The sequence below is a fragment of the Rutilus rutilus genome (genome assembly GCF_951802725.1).
Source record: "Rutilus rutilus genome assembly, chromosome: 16".
Classification (NCBI taxonomy): Eukaryota; Metazoa; Chordata; class Actinopteri; order Cypriniformes; family Leuciscidae; genus Rutilus; species Rutilus rutilus.
In genome coordinates this window covers 6513529-6529064 of record NC_140224.1, presented here as the reverse complement: position 1 = coordinate 6529064, position 15536 = coordinate 6513529, and the positions used below count along the sequence as shown (strand labels likewise).

Below are 15536 nucleotides of genomic sequence, written 5' to 3'. Positions count from 1 at the left end.
GGGGCAAAGAGAGAGAATTACTAAAGTGCAATTTTTCCCTACTGGTCCAATTTTCACAATGTTACTCCATCACAATCATCCTCAAGCCATCATGAAGACGGTTGCCTCAATCACACAACAGATCGCTTCAGGGTTGCAACACCAGAACGAGAACAGAAGTGCTCTTAGCAGTAATCCATGCTACCGGCAAACCACAGTGGCCCCCGTTGCAAAAGTAAGTCTACAGAACTCTAAATAAACGTCAAAGTTTAGACTACTAATACTTAGGGATCTGTGCAAATGTACTGACTTTGTCCAGCTCCGTTTACCATTGTGAAAGATACTTCAAACTGTGTGTCTTGATGAGGAGAGGTGTGTTGTTACTTGTCTAAGCACTTAGGAGTTCAGATTATAGAGAGCAGTATATATCACAGATGGTTGGAGATGCAATCTATTGACTTGAGCCAATACACCACCTAGAATCACCTAGAACACCCTGAACTGCATAGCAATGTGATGAAACCTCTCAGAACACCATAGCAACCGCATAAGCAATGCCCTGGAAACCACCCAGAACATCCATGGCAACTTTTCAAGCACCACTTACATTTTCTTCAACAAATGTAAAATATTGTTTTGTTCCAAAATGTGTTTTATGCAATTCATTACATTACACAAGTACACTTTCTTTTCTTTTTACTCTTTTTACAGCCGGTTTGACATCAGGTCAAGTACTTTAATGGTGGAGCAACCGTGTAAAAATAATATTAAATTAAAATAAAATCCCTGATTATTACAATTAATGGCAATTAATTGGAAATGTAAACATGGCACTTAAAGGCAAAATATAAATAACTGTTTTAAAACTTTTTTTGGTGAAAAATTCTAACATTATTAGAAATTTTGCACTGTACAGTATATTATATATATAATATATACATATTTATCTTTTAACATCAGTTAATTCACTGTGAACTAACATGAATGAACAATGAACCGTTGTATTTTTGTTAACATTAACAAAGATTATTACATTCTGTAAGAACTGTACTGCTCATTTTTAGTTAATGAGACCTTATTGTAAAGTATTACCAGTAATAACAACAATAATCATTTATATTATAAAAAAATAATTGATAAATACTTTTTTTTTTTTTTGCCAAATATATTTTTAATCACATTAAAAGATTAAACAATTTACTATAAGGGGATTGAATCAGGTGGAGCATAAATAAGAAATACACTTGCAAAAAACAGAAGCAGAGAGTGCTCATTGGATGAACTGGAGGTAAACATCAAATTATGTAGAAGAAATACTCTGTGGTACTCACGTGGTAAAATAAACAGCCTTTAGCCAATTTCATTAAAGGCTGTTTACTTTACCACATGAGTGCCTTGGAGTATTTCGTCTGAATAAATAAGAAATACATTTGAAGAAAGCTATTGACACCTTGAATACTAAAGCTAGTTACTGGCTCAGTAACACAATGAAGCACACTGAGTAGGCTATGTACAACAGGAACAGCCTGACTTGAGATATGATTTAACACATTTAATTGACATAATGGAAGAAATGATAATCAATATTCATTGCACATGACATGGACATATGGAATGTGTTTCCATAACCATGATGCAATAGGACTGTATAGCAGTTTTCTTTGAGTCTGTTGTTTCTGCCAACAGCATTGAAGATGTTTTGTAACTGGACTATTTGTGCTCTATTGTTGGTCAAGGCCAAACATAATCCCTTTGGATAGTAGGCATTTCAATCATCCAAAGCCAATGACCTGGGGTTGGGTCACAAAAATCTTCTTAAGAAAGAGGTTAAGAAAACCCTTAAGATGAATTCTAAAAGTTCGTAAGAAAATTCTTAAAGTCCCCCTGTAGGCAATCATTGTATCCCTTAAAACTCATCTTTGATCACCAAAATGACATATTTAAATGTTTTTTCCTAAAAAATCTTAAAATAGCTTGAATGTAAATCTACACCCTTGCCTCATTTAATATATATGGTTCTATGAATATGCAAATTATCCCCACCTCCACTCACAGCAGCTCAGAGATTCACTCGTTGATGATCACACGTTGAAGTGATTGGTTACAAGGAAGTTTGTGACGTCAGAAACACCAGCGATTTCAAAAAACTAGTTTTTGAGACTGTCTTCGGTTCACTGCAGTTTTAAGGAGAAAATACTCAGCAATGGTGCTGACTTATGAATCTGCACATTGTCTTAAAGCACATTAAAAACACCACATAGACATATAAACAGCATTAAAAGCTTGATTTTCACCACAGGGGGACTTTAAGAAGTTATTTTCTTAAGAACATCTTAAATGACAGGCTTTGGTATTATTTGATTGAAAGGGGGCTTTTGCTGAAGACTCACTGAATGAAAAACACCTCCAAGCCCGTCTTTTCCCGCTGCCTGCAGATTACTGTAGTTATCATAATAAGCACAGACTATTTTTGTCGCTACCGGTTTGAGTTAATTACTGTTTTTAGTAATTACGTTGTGTTTTAATGCGCCGTGTTAAGTTAAAATAGCTATTTTAATAGAGCCTGTCTCAAGATGCAGAGGTTATTTCCATTCATTGCACTCCGGTCCTTCTTGCGCTCTCTCTAGAGTGAATGCGTCGGGTATCTGTGTTCTCTAGTTCTAGCCAGAGTGAATGCATTCTGTATTTCCATACCTCCGTGTACCCTGCTCATCAACGCGTTTCATACTATGCAGACTTAGACACACGTCAGTCACTGAGCACCGAAACAGCAGCCGCCTTTTGCAGTTCCTCCTGAACCAAAACGACAAGATTTTACTGCATTATAACTACTGTAATAGTTATATTAGAGATGCAAACCTGTGACGTTTTACTCGGAACGGTTCATGACTCGAATTTATGCGTTTCAATAGTAACACTATCAACGTTGAATATAAACTGTAGCAGTCAGGTGGTACAGGTCAGTGCTCTTTAAGTTGTTATGCTCATTATTATTGTAATGTTATGTGCTTTGAGACATGAGGTAGTTTAATGCCATATCTCGTGATGCTGTGTGTGTTCGTGTGTTTTGAAGGAGATGTGGCTTTGGTGATGCACTGAAGGGTGGGATCTCATACTTTCAAAGCTAGCTCGCTATCGCTAGCCTATACGAAAATTGCCTACCCTACCTTTAATGTTTGAAACAACCCAATCAATTCATTAAACATCTTACCTTTGGGGATTTAAGACAGGTTGGAGCTGATTCTAGCTTAAATTACTGTATGTACGATGATTTTCAGGAATATGAACAATCTTAAGAAAAAATATATGAACATTCTTAAGAAAGGTTTTTGGGAATACAAAATATTATCTTTTTTCTTAACTAAAAAAATTAGAAGGAAATAGCAGGTGAGAAGAATTTTGTGAATCCAGTCAAGACCCACAATCAAGACCCCACACATTTCTCATAATTTCAGAGATTAAGCCCAGTCCACGAAGTCCTGAAACTTTGAGAAACCCTAAAATATCTGATTTGAGATCAGAAGCTGCTCACATTAGTTCCTCAGTATAGCCACAGAATGAACTGGCTGCTCCTGCAGCTTTGTACAGGCTATCACTGAGCTCACCTTGAGGAAGAAAGGATTGAATTTGCCTCTCTTTTGTACTGTTAGGATGCATTGCTAAATTCCACCTCTCTATGGCATTTGTGGTTTGCTGAAAATAATTCTGACTCATCCAGAAGTTAAGCACAAATGAAAAGCACATTCATAGTAATGTGCATACAATGGACGTTCACAGGGCAAGGCATTCCAAAGGGTTTAAAAGCAGAAATGTGAAATTCTTGCATATATTTTTTTTTTTTTTTTAACTATGAATATATTTATCTCTTTAAAGTTTATTTGCAGAATCATTGTCCTTAAATTGTCCTACTTTTATTGGTGGGTAAATTCTGGCAAATTCCTATCTGAGGAGTTTTACTAAAATATGCCAATATCAGAACAGATTCACTTTTGCTTCATTATATACTGTGCACTGATTCTCTGGATGACCTACAAAACATGCAGTATATAACAGAGCTGACTGTGCGGAACACATTATCCCAAATGTTCAATGCACTCAAAAACGCACACTGGAAGTAATATCAGCTGCAATTTTTAACATCTTGTTCTTGACATTATCCGATTGGACGTGTTAAAACAAAATTGGATAAAACGTGAAATAACCATTTTGATAATAACTAGATGTCACTTTGACACAAATGTACTAAGGTTATTGACAATAATGTTGTAATAATACTACCTGAATAATTTATTGCTGCATAATCCCTACTGATTTACTATTTTAACTGTCTGTGATTGTTGTCCAGAAATCCCCCCTCTTTCCACTCTTTGCCCTACATTCTTTTCTTCCTACCATAAGACTTTATCTGATGGAAAATGTTGACTTTCTGACCCATGTTGCTCCAAGTAGAACAGTGTGTAGGAATGCTTGCCAATTCCAGCACTTCACATCTGGGATAAAGCCCAGGCACAGCTAGTTGCCATAGACAAAGGGCAATAGAGTGCAATTGGGACCGCCCATTTTTTAAGCAGCCTTGGTTTCAGAAGTGTTTTTCCCTTTCATTTCCCTAATAAGCAATTAATAAAATGAAGAAAAAAAATATGTGAAAAGTCAGGCGTTGTATAATTAATGTCTTCTATGAGGAAATTAGCTACTCATCCCGAAACACTGCAAATTGCATAACCAAATCAGAAACAATACTATATAAACAACTGGTTATTGTCCTTATTTATACCATATTTGATGTTTATAGTAGGGCTGTGCAATTAATTGAATTTCAATTTCAATTTCGATTTTTGCTCCCAACGATCACCAAATTAGTATAATCGAGTAAAAACGATTATTTTGCCATTTTCTGTTTTAAAAGAACGCTCTTATTTTGTCTTGTGTTCTGAATGACGCGCGCACGCGCACATCCGCCCCTTTATCATCTGTGTGGATTCATTTAAGATATTCATACAATCTACATGCTAAAGTGAATCAATGTTTGTGGGGAATTTCCCGCATTATAAGTGGTAGACCTGCGGGAATTATTAAAATACTCATTGAAGTATTATCTGTTACATTATTTATTTTAATAGGTCAAAAAGTACAATCAATGTTCACATTTCGATTTTTAAGAATTGTTGAAAGGTGTCTTTGGTAACACTTTACAATAAGGTTCATTAATTAGCATTATAACTAACTTACCTTTGTTAAAATTTAACTAATAATGAACAATAATTCTACAGCATCTTAGTTAATATTAATTTCACCATTTACCAATACGTTATTAAAATGAAAGGTTGTATTTGTTAACATTAGTTAATGCACTGTAAACTAACATGAACAAACAATGAACAGCTGTATTTTTATTAACTAGCATTAAACAAGATTAATAAATACTGTAACAAATGTTTTTCTCATTGTTAGTTCATGTTAGTTAATACATTAACTAATGTTAACTAATTAACATTATTGTAAAGTGTTACCGTGTCTTTTTAATAAATGCAACACGTTCCCAGTCATGTGAAATAATCGTGTTACATAATCGTGATTTCAATATTGACCAAAATAATCGTGATTATGATTTTTCCCATAATCGAGCAGCCCTAGTTTATAGTAGATATATTGAAATATATGGGCAACACTTTAGAAAACTGTTCCGTCATTAATAATAATGAATAACTACACAGGAACAAATGAGTAACGCAATATTAACACTGTAGTAACTAACAAGAAACTCTGATTAACGAATTAGTAAGTAATAGTGTATAGTTGAATGTGGTAGTTCACTAGCTAATAAGTAACTACTTTTTTTTTCATACCTCCCTGAGGGTTAAGAACTACTATATGCAGGTTTATAATTAATATGAATAACGCATAATGCGCAATTAATTATAAAGTGAGGATCATGGTAACCCACTAGTAATGACTCAAGTATCACCAAGTCCTTCAGAAGGAATTACTAATTATTTGGATCAGTATTCTGAGGTGAAAAACAGGTTTTGGATTTCGTAATACTTGAGGTCATTACTAGTTGGTTAACATGATCTTTTCTTTAATAATAATTATACATTTTGCATTAGTCACATTAATTATGAACCTGTAGTAGTTCTTAGTAGTCCTCTGGGAGGTAAGAAAAAATTGTTGTTACAGATTAGCTAATAGTGAACTACCACATTCAACTGAGCACTATTACTTACTCGTTAATCAGGAGTTTCTAGATTGTGAATAGTGCATTACTCATTTGTTTCTGTGTAGTTATTCATTAGTGACGGAACAGTATTATAAAGTGTTACCAATAGTTGTTTATGAGTGTAGGGAGTCTTTAAAGGTGCTGTATGTAAAATTGACAGCTAGCGGTTGAAATGCGACATAGTGTTGAAAGAAGTATTTGAACTTATAATGCTTCCTACATGTCTGCAAACATATTACAGTCGAAAAAAATACATAAAGCACTTTTAAATTACTGTGAGTGGGTGGTCAAACTGAGCTCTTATTAGATTGGTGGATTGGTCTCTTCAGGATGATAGACAGTTTAGTTATTCACAGATAATTCAGAAATTTCTTAAAAGTAGTTTTGTGACAGAAAAGCTTTTATAACTTTAGAGTTCATGATTTATATATTATGACTTTTACATCGGCAATGTCACTGTGAATGTTTTGTGCCTACTTTTTCAAAATCCCCACAATACTGTCAATCATCTCTGGAACACTGTGCTTTATTTGTTGAAAAGTTCAACAATTGAGACTCTGAACGTCTCTTTTTCCTTGAATTTTTAGTCTGTGCAGGTATTTCTGAGCCATTACAGATAAAGACATCGAGGTTTGGTTAAAAACTATTAGTTGCGAAAGGAAAAATCAATGACTAATTGCACTAAGCACTTTACTAAAGGTCACATTAAAGTCTTTAAAAACTTTCCGGAGTTAGAACTGCCTCTCTGAGGGTGATCAAGGTGAGACAGACATTGTTAGTGATACTAGAATGTCTTTGAAAAACAATTTATCTGAAATATCTTTATCCTCATTTCACAAAGATATATTTTCCAAACAACATTTTGATGTTTCAGGGCCTAGATCATTATCTAAATGATTATGCTGTGAAACGAGACACTTTTCAATGAAAAGTCAATATCTTGAGACAAAAAGTAACACTTATTTTCATTTCACCTTGTGTCTTAGTCCTTGTGTTCCCCTGGAGGACATTATCATCAAGCATCCATTTGGTTTCATTTTTAAAAAATGAAAAGCTATTTGCTGTAATTTCCTGCTTCAAATGGGTTTCAGAGGAGCCATCAATTATAGAGCCATAGATCTTTAAACTGGAACATCACGCTGATCAACTCTCTGTGATGACCATCTCCACACTGAACAGCATAATATGATACCACAAGTTTGTTTCACCATCAGGCTTACAGAGTATGAAAAGATATTTAACGTGCCAAGAACGTTGGCAGTGCAGCACGTCCCACACACTCGCTTGGTTCAGAAGGTCTTGGAGTGGAGACAATAACTAATACTGTGTCTGTATTACTGTACTAGCTACACACTTCTTTGCATACATCATTTCAGACATTTGAGTCTAAACAGTTCAATCATGACAACTAGCATGTTATTGAATATGGCAATGTTAATGTATTTGGTCCTGGATCTACTGCTGCCGTTGCTGCAGAGCAAGTATAGACTTGCTACTGCTAGTAGATACTCAGACACGCTGCTGTGAGCATGTAAGATATTCTGCTGATGCTGCATAAATGTAAGTCCCGTAGAAGATAGGCAGGTGGAGCTGGGGGAGGTGGAGGGTTTCAGAGGAACTCTGATTGCGTGCTGTAGGACTAACTTACAGCAAACAGTTAACCAAATTATTTAAATGTTAAGCAAGCAATCTCATTGGCTGAAGGATCAGCAGAGGCCAATCAGCTTGTGCCATGCGGTGTTGATGTGATTGCTTGCAGACTGCATGTAGGGTCCTCTAGAGTTCCATGACTCAACTATATTTGTTATTACAAAAGTTTAGTTGTTACTCTTAAGTCAATGTACATTAGGTCTGTGTTTTCAGGGGCTGCGAGGGAGTCAGAAGAAAGGTTGAGTGAAAAATGATAATAATAATGCACAATTTACAGAACAGATTTATTTACATTTGTCAAATTAATAGAAAGTCAGTATTTTCAGAAAATAGTTTACACATGTTTTTAGTTGCCATAGTATAAATGTGTTTTTATGCATTTAAACATGCCTTGTATTTGTATTTTAGGAAGGGTGTCCCTCACAAGGGGATCATAACATTTAGGGGTTCAAGGCACCAATATATATATGAAGAGGTCAGATGCAAAAGCCTCTAAGTGCCATCTGAAATTTTCTTCTAGAATGATAATTTTTACCAAGCTTGTATATTTAAGTCCAGTAATTTCACTTAAATGACAATTAATAGGTCATTTTCATTGCCATTTAAGTGAAATTATTGAATTTAAATATACAAGCGATAAAAATGATCATTCTAGAAGAAACTTTCAGATGGCACTTAGAGGCTTTTGCATCTGAACTCTTCATATACAGTGAGGAAAATAAGTATTTGAACACCCTGCTATTTTGCAAGTTCTCCCACTTGGAAATCATGGAGGGGTCTGAAATTGTCATCGTAGGTGCATGTCCACTGTGAGAGACATAATCAAAAAAAAAAATCCAGAAATCACAATATATGATTTTTTTAACTATTTATTTGTATGATACAGCTGCAAATAAGTATTTGAACACCTGTCTATCAGCTAGAATTCTGACCCTCAAAGACCTTTTAGTCTGCCTTTAAAATGTCCACCTCCACTCCATTTATTATCCTAAATTAGATGCACCTGTTTGAGGTCGTTAGCTGCATAAAGACACCTGTCCACCCCATACAATCAGTAAGAATCCAACTACTAACATGGCCAAGACCAAAGAGCTGTCCAAAGACACTAGAGACAAAATTTTACACCTCCACAAGGCTGGAAAGGGCTACAGGGAAATGGCCAAGCAGCTTGGTGAAAAAAGGTCCACTGTTGGAGCAATCATTAGAAAATGGAAGAAGCTAAACATGACTGTCAATCTCCCTCGGACAGGGGCTCCATGCAAGATCTCACCTCGTGGGGTCTCAATGATCCTAAGAAAGGTGAGAAATCAGCCCAGAACTACACGGGAGGAGCTGGTCAATGACCTGAAAAGAGCTGGGACCACCGTTTCCAAGGTTACTGTTGGTAATACACTAAGACGTCATGGTTTGAAATCATGCATGGCACGGAAGGTTCCCCTGCTTAAACCAGCACATGTCAAGGCCCGTCTTAAGTTTGCCAATGACCATTTGGATGATCCAGAGGAGTCATGGGAGAAAGTCATGTGGTCAGATGAGACCAAAATAGAACTTTTTGGTCATAATTCCACTAAACGTGTTTGGAGGAAAAAGAATGATGAGTACCATCCCAAGAACACCATCCCTACTGTGAAGCATGGGGGTGGTAGCATCATGCTTTGGGGGTGTTTTTCTGCACATGGGACAGGGCGACTGCACTGTATTAAGGAGAGGATGACCGGGGCCATGTATTGCGAGATTTTGGGGAACAATCTCCTTCCCTCAGTTAGAGCATTGAAGATGGGTCGAGGCTGGGTCTTCCAACATGACAATGACCCGAAGCACACAGCCAGGATAACCAAGGAGTGGCTCTGTAAGAAGCATATCAAGGTTCTGGCGTGGCCTAGCCAGTCTCCAGACCTAAACCCAATAGAGAATCTTTGGAGGGAGCTCAAACTCCGTGTTTCTCAGCGACAGCCCAGAAACCTGACTGATCTAGAGAAGATCTGTGTGGAGGAGTGGGCCAAAATCCCTCCTGCAGTGTGTGCAAACCTGGTGAAAAACTACAGGAAACGTTTGACCTCTGTAATTGCAAACAAAGGCTACTGTACCAAATATTAACATTGATTTTCTCAGGTGTTCAAATACTTATTTGCAGCTGTATCATACAAATAAATAGTTAAAAAATCATACACTCTAAAAACTCCTGGGTTATTTCTTCAACCCATTTTCTGGGTTATTTGTGTTGAGTTAAAATTATGGGTTATTTTTTCAGAGAGTAACCATTTTCTGGGTTATAGGGCTAATATTTTGACCCAATTCATGGGTTGTTTGGGTTTTCTGGGTTATTTTTCAAAGAGTAACCCATGTTCTGGGTTATAGGGTTGGCTTTCTCTCTCTCTCTCTCGCCCGCAGTTGTTCTGGAATTTTCTCACAACAGTCGTTTGAAATAACCGTCGCTTTCGCGCTCGATCCGTTTTGGCCTGTGCTTCATCGGTGCAACTTCATCTATATTCAAGGTAAGAGAGTATTTTCAGTGTTGATGTAATGTAAACTTTTCTGTGTCCATGTCCCTGTTGCTAGTTTATCACCATTTGCTAAAAAAAATACGTTGAGACTAGCGTTAGCCGTGGTAATTCTGTGGTTGGCATGTAGCCGTGGCTATCACGACAACATCTAGGACAACTCGAGGTAACGTTATCACACACCGCACCGGACGCGATTTTGAACACGGTCCTGAGCCGTTGCTGGGTGTCGCGCATAGATATATGTATATATCTATGGGTGTCGCGGACAGACGCCGGATGGCGCCGCCGCTGTGTGTACATTAGAGAATAATGTGTTCGAATTTTAAAGACGCGGCACTGCATGCGCTTCGCGTCCGGTGTGTAAGCCCCTTGAGAGACTGCACGTCCGGTGAGCGATACCTCGAGTTGTCCTAGAGACGCGACGCGGCGCTTCTTGTCCGGTGTGCAAACCCCATAGCCGCAGCTACAGAGCGACGAGGCAACACATATTATACAGTGCTCTACTGGCTGAAGTAGTGAGAGTTAAAGAAGCGGGTCAAGTCTTCAAATTGTTGCTAACCTAACCTCTATATTGCTATGTTTTCTCCAGGTCATCTTGAATGGACAGTTTTGTCGCTGATAAACTAACTGAGTGGCAGCTGTCTGAGCTAACAGAGAGTTTTAGAGGTGAGCATTTTACTCTTATTGCCCTTATATCATCATCTCTCTATACCTACATTTTTTTTAATAAGACTTAAATGTGTCAGTGCAAGATTTTGTTGTGCCTTGTCTTTAAGCTGTTATGCATAAGAATGGGCAAGATATTCACCTTTGCATTAATGTCATTACACTTTTTAATGAAAGAAAAGATGTCATTCACACAAAATGGGTAACGTTAATGCTGCAAAAGAACCACATTAGTTAACTAGCAATTTGGGCCACGTAAAAAAAAAAAAAAAAAGAAAAAAAAAGCCACTGCATTCCCTTAAAAGTGATTATTTGTTAGCTTGATAATGAAAGAGTGTCTGGTGAGTGGTTCACAATTGTCTCAACTTATTAACAATACTCATGTTGTCTTGTTTTCTGTCTTTCAGATGAAGACATAGATGAGGAGGCATTTCTTCTCTTTGATGAGGACACTATAAAAAATCTTGTCCCCAAAGTTGGCCCCAGGCTTAAATTCCTGAGGCTCTTCTGAGAATTGTTGTTTATTTTGCTATTTTTTATTTCTAATATTGTTATTACAGTGTGACCTAAAATAAATAGGAAAATAAACATGTCCAAGTGTGTGTTTTTTCATATAGATTTTAATTTAATGCAATAAAAATGTAAAAGTGCTTGAAGTGTGTAATATAATGTAAAACAAAGTTTTATTTTCTGAAATAAGGCATACTGGGATAGTGAGGTTAAGTTAGGTTATTTTTGACCCAACTCCTGGGTTAAAAAAGGATCAACTAATTTTTGGGTTATTTCTACCCAGATGTTGGGTTTTTTAAACCCAACATTTGGGTCAGGTATTTAACCCAGAATTTGGGTCAAAAAGCATAACCCAATTTTCTGAGTTGAAATAACCCATAAATTAGTTGGTCCCTTTTTAACCCAGGAGTTGGGTCAAAAATAACCCATTATGGGTTATTTTTGACCCAGGAGTTTTTAGAGTGTACATTGTGATTTCTGGATTTTTTTTTAGATTATGTCTCTCACAGTGGACATGCACCTACGATGACAATTTCAGACCCCTCCATGATTTCTAAGTGGGAGAACTTGCAAAATAGCAGGGTGTTCAAATACTTATTTTCCTCACTGTATATATATATATATATATATATCTTATCTTAAAGATACTTTTACATTTTTAAATAAGTTTTTAAATAAGACTGCAGTGATGCATTAGTCTGCTGTTATAGTCTAATGAATTCAGTCGGAAACTGTTGAATCATCTTTTCTGGTCTAAAATGACTCGTTCTGAACTGCCATGACTGCCATGTGTGGTCAGTAGCAACAAAAAAACAAAAAAACAAAAACAAAAAAGGATCCATTTAAACAAAATTGCAAGAACACGGTCAGGTTTTTGGAACAGAAATGTCCAGGCTTTTTTAACAATGCATCTTTTGTGAACAACTCCTTTCTGTGCTGTCAGAGTGGATTGGTGAGGCACGACGACTGTCATTTATATCTCACAATTGTGAGAAAAGTCACCAAAATAGAAATAACTCTGGGAAGCTTTTATATAAAATGCTCTAAGTTGCAGGAAAATTCCTTAATGCCAAATGTATTGGGACATGATTAAACTTTAGTGGTTACATTAACTACGAAAATAAACATGAGATAGTAATATCCATATGCTACATCATGAAACATGGAAGGGTTAAGATTAGGAAGATTCAAGCATGTGGTCAGAGATATCCTCTTTCCTGAGCCTACAGTGAGTGACCAGTGAAGAGAACCCGCAGAGACAGAGAGTAAGCAAAGTGTGTGAGAGAGAGAGAGAGAGAGAGAGAGAGAGAGAGAGAGAGAGAGAGAGAGAGAGAGAGAGAGAGGAGGATGAGAAAGACGAGGAAATGAGGGACTAAGAGAATGTAGAGAGAACAGAGCGAGAGATCAAAGCAGAGAACAGAGCTCTGTTGTCATCAAATTTAGTCAGGGCAGTAGACAGCATCAGGTGACCAGTAGGAAGAGCTCATATGAAAAAGCTGAATATATATCCTACACCATATAGGGTGTAGTATTTATTTAGAAAAACAAAAATCACTCAGAAATTGCTAGTAAATACAAAGATATGATTACCAATTTTTTTTTTTTATATATATATATTTTAAAATGTATTCCTGTGATGGCAAATTTGAAATCATGTGATTCTTCAGAAATAATTTTAATATGCTGATTTGGTGCTCAAGAAACACTTATTATTATTATTATCAAAGTTGTTCTTCATAATATTTTTGTGAAAACCATGATACACTATATACCAGGGGTGCCCAGTCCTTCTCCTGCCGATCGACTGTCCTGCACAGTTCATCTCCAACCCTAATCAAACACACCTGCCTTTAATTTTCAAGTGATCCCGAAGACCTTAATTGGTTGCTTCAGGTGTGTTTGATTAGGGTTGGAGATGAACTGTGCAGGACAGTCGATCGGCAGGATTGGGCACCCCTGCTATATACCATTCAAAAGATTGGGGTAAGCTTAAAAAAAAAACAAAAAAAAAACTTTTATTCAGTAAGGACACATTCAATTCATCAAAAGTGACAGTAAAGACATTTAGAATGATACAAAATATTTCCTTTTCAAATAAATCCTGTTTTAGGACACAAAACTTTCTATATAAATGTATCACAGATTTCACAAAAAATGAGAAGCAAAAACTGTTTCCAACATTGATAATAAGAACTATTATTAATAATTGAGCTCCAATAATAACTGATAATTAATGAGCAGCAAATCATCTTATTAGAATGATTTCTGAAGGATCATGTGACACTGAAGACTGAAGAAATTACGCTGAAAATTCAGCTTTGATCACAGGAATAAATTACATTTTAAAATATATTCATAAAACAGTTATTTTAAAGTTTATTTTAACCTTAAAAAAATAGTAATTATTTCATCAATGTGAGTAAAAGGGAGATTTTCACCTTTCCCGGTAAGACCTTTCCTTAAGAAAGCCCAATCAAATATGTTTAAAAGACAATGAAGTCTTAAAGATAAATGGGTCTTATGAAAAAATACACAATGTTTTATGCAACAGTTAAGTGGCTTACCTCCTCCAGCACATCCGCTAGCTTGCTGAGTATTTCTTCTGAAAGGCCTTGGAATGTCGGAACGCTGTGAAAAAGATGAAGCGCAAATTTTAGGTTTTATGAGCCAACAAAGCTGTTTCCATCAGGTCCAATCAAATCTAACCAGCAGAAAACCAACTCATGTGTTAGTTTTAAAATAATGGCTAAAGATGAAATTCATTTATTAATATCAGAAATTACCTCAGAGATTTGGAAAAATTCTATGAAATCTATGAAAGATGGTAAAATGAACAGAGTAAATGCACATAAGAAACTGACAAGCACAATTTTGCAATCTCAGAAAAAAATGCCTTAGGTTGAGGTGTGGGTGGACTTCTCATGAGTTTTCTTTAAAAAAAAAAAAAACACTTAAAAAAAAACCTGCCAATCATTTTAAATAGCTGGGAAAAACCAGTCAGCCAGAAAGACCTTTCATAGAAGATCCCACAGTAGAACAAAAAAACATCCAAAATAAAATGTGATGTTTTTCCAGATTTAAATCATCTAGGGAACATTAAAGTCAACATAAATTTACTTTGTTTTGGTTTTTTTTGCACAAAATTACCTAAGTTGTTATGCCTCTAAATCTTGAAATGTTCATCAAGTGACGTTGATCCAATCAGTTCATGATGAAACTGATAGAGTTAGAACATAAAAAAGGGTAAATATGCAAACAAGATGCATTTGCATTTTTAAATTGCCAGAAAAGCACATAAAATGTCGTTCATTTCTGATGAGTGAATGTGGAATTTAACATCTGAAGCTCCGACACAGCACAAACGAACATTATTTCTGCACACATAGACATCTAAAGCTTCCTTTAAAAGTCAAATCCATTTCTGTCCCTTGACATCATCAGCCATTCATTTTCCAGTAAAGCTGGTTTGGGGCCTCTAGGAAATGTAATTTGCAAAATGACATTGTTTTGTGTCGCCAGACGCTTTGGAGTCCATAATTGAATGATTGTTTTAAAAAAAAAAAAAATGAAACCAAACCTGACCTTTTAGTTCAAGGATTCAATAATTCATTACACATACAACTATAACATTATCTTCTTTCTATTTTCAGATTACAGAAAATAGCTAACGGTACACTGAAAAAACACATATGTGACCCTGGACCACAAAACCTGTCACATGGCTCAATTTTTTTGAAAATGAGATTTATACATCATCTGAAAGCTAAATAAATAAGCTTTCCATTGATGTATGGTATGTTAGGATAGGAGAATATGAAAATCTGGAATCTGAGGGGAATAAAAATCGAAACATTGAGAAAACCACCTTTAAAGTTGTCAATTTACGTTCGCGATTCTTCTGCATTCACTCACAAAAATAAATGTTTTATATATTTACGGAAGAAATTTACAAAATATCTTCATGGAACATGATCTTTACTTAATATCCTAATGATTTTTGGCATAAAAGA

At 35.9% G+C, this 15536-nt stretch overlaps 1 protein-coding gene across 2 annotated transcripts in view; it reads right to left on the bottom strand.

Moving 5' to 3' along the window:
* Nucleotides 1-15536, bottom strand: part of prkg1 (protein kinase cGMP-dependent 1) — a gene marked incomplete at its 5' end in the record, with an annotated part of 174781 nt that overhangs the window by 40752 nt on the left and 118493 nt on the right. For both annotated transcript variants that reach the window (XM_084433534.1, XM_084433532.1), the window contains one exon: nucleotides 14091-14154. In XM_084433534.1, coding sequence (XP_084289660.1) covers nucleotides 14091-14154 — 64 coding nt within the window. The remainder of the gene's footprint in view (nucleotides 1-14090; nucleotides 14155-15536) is intronic.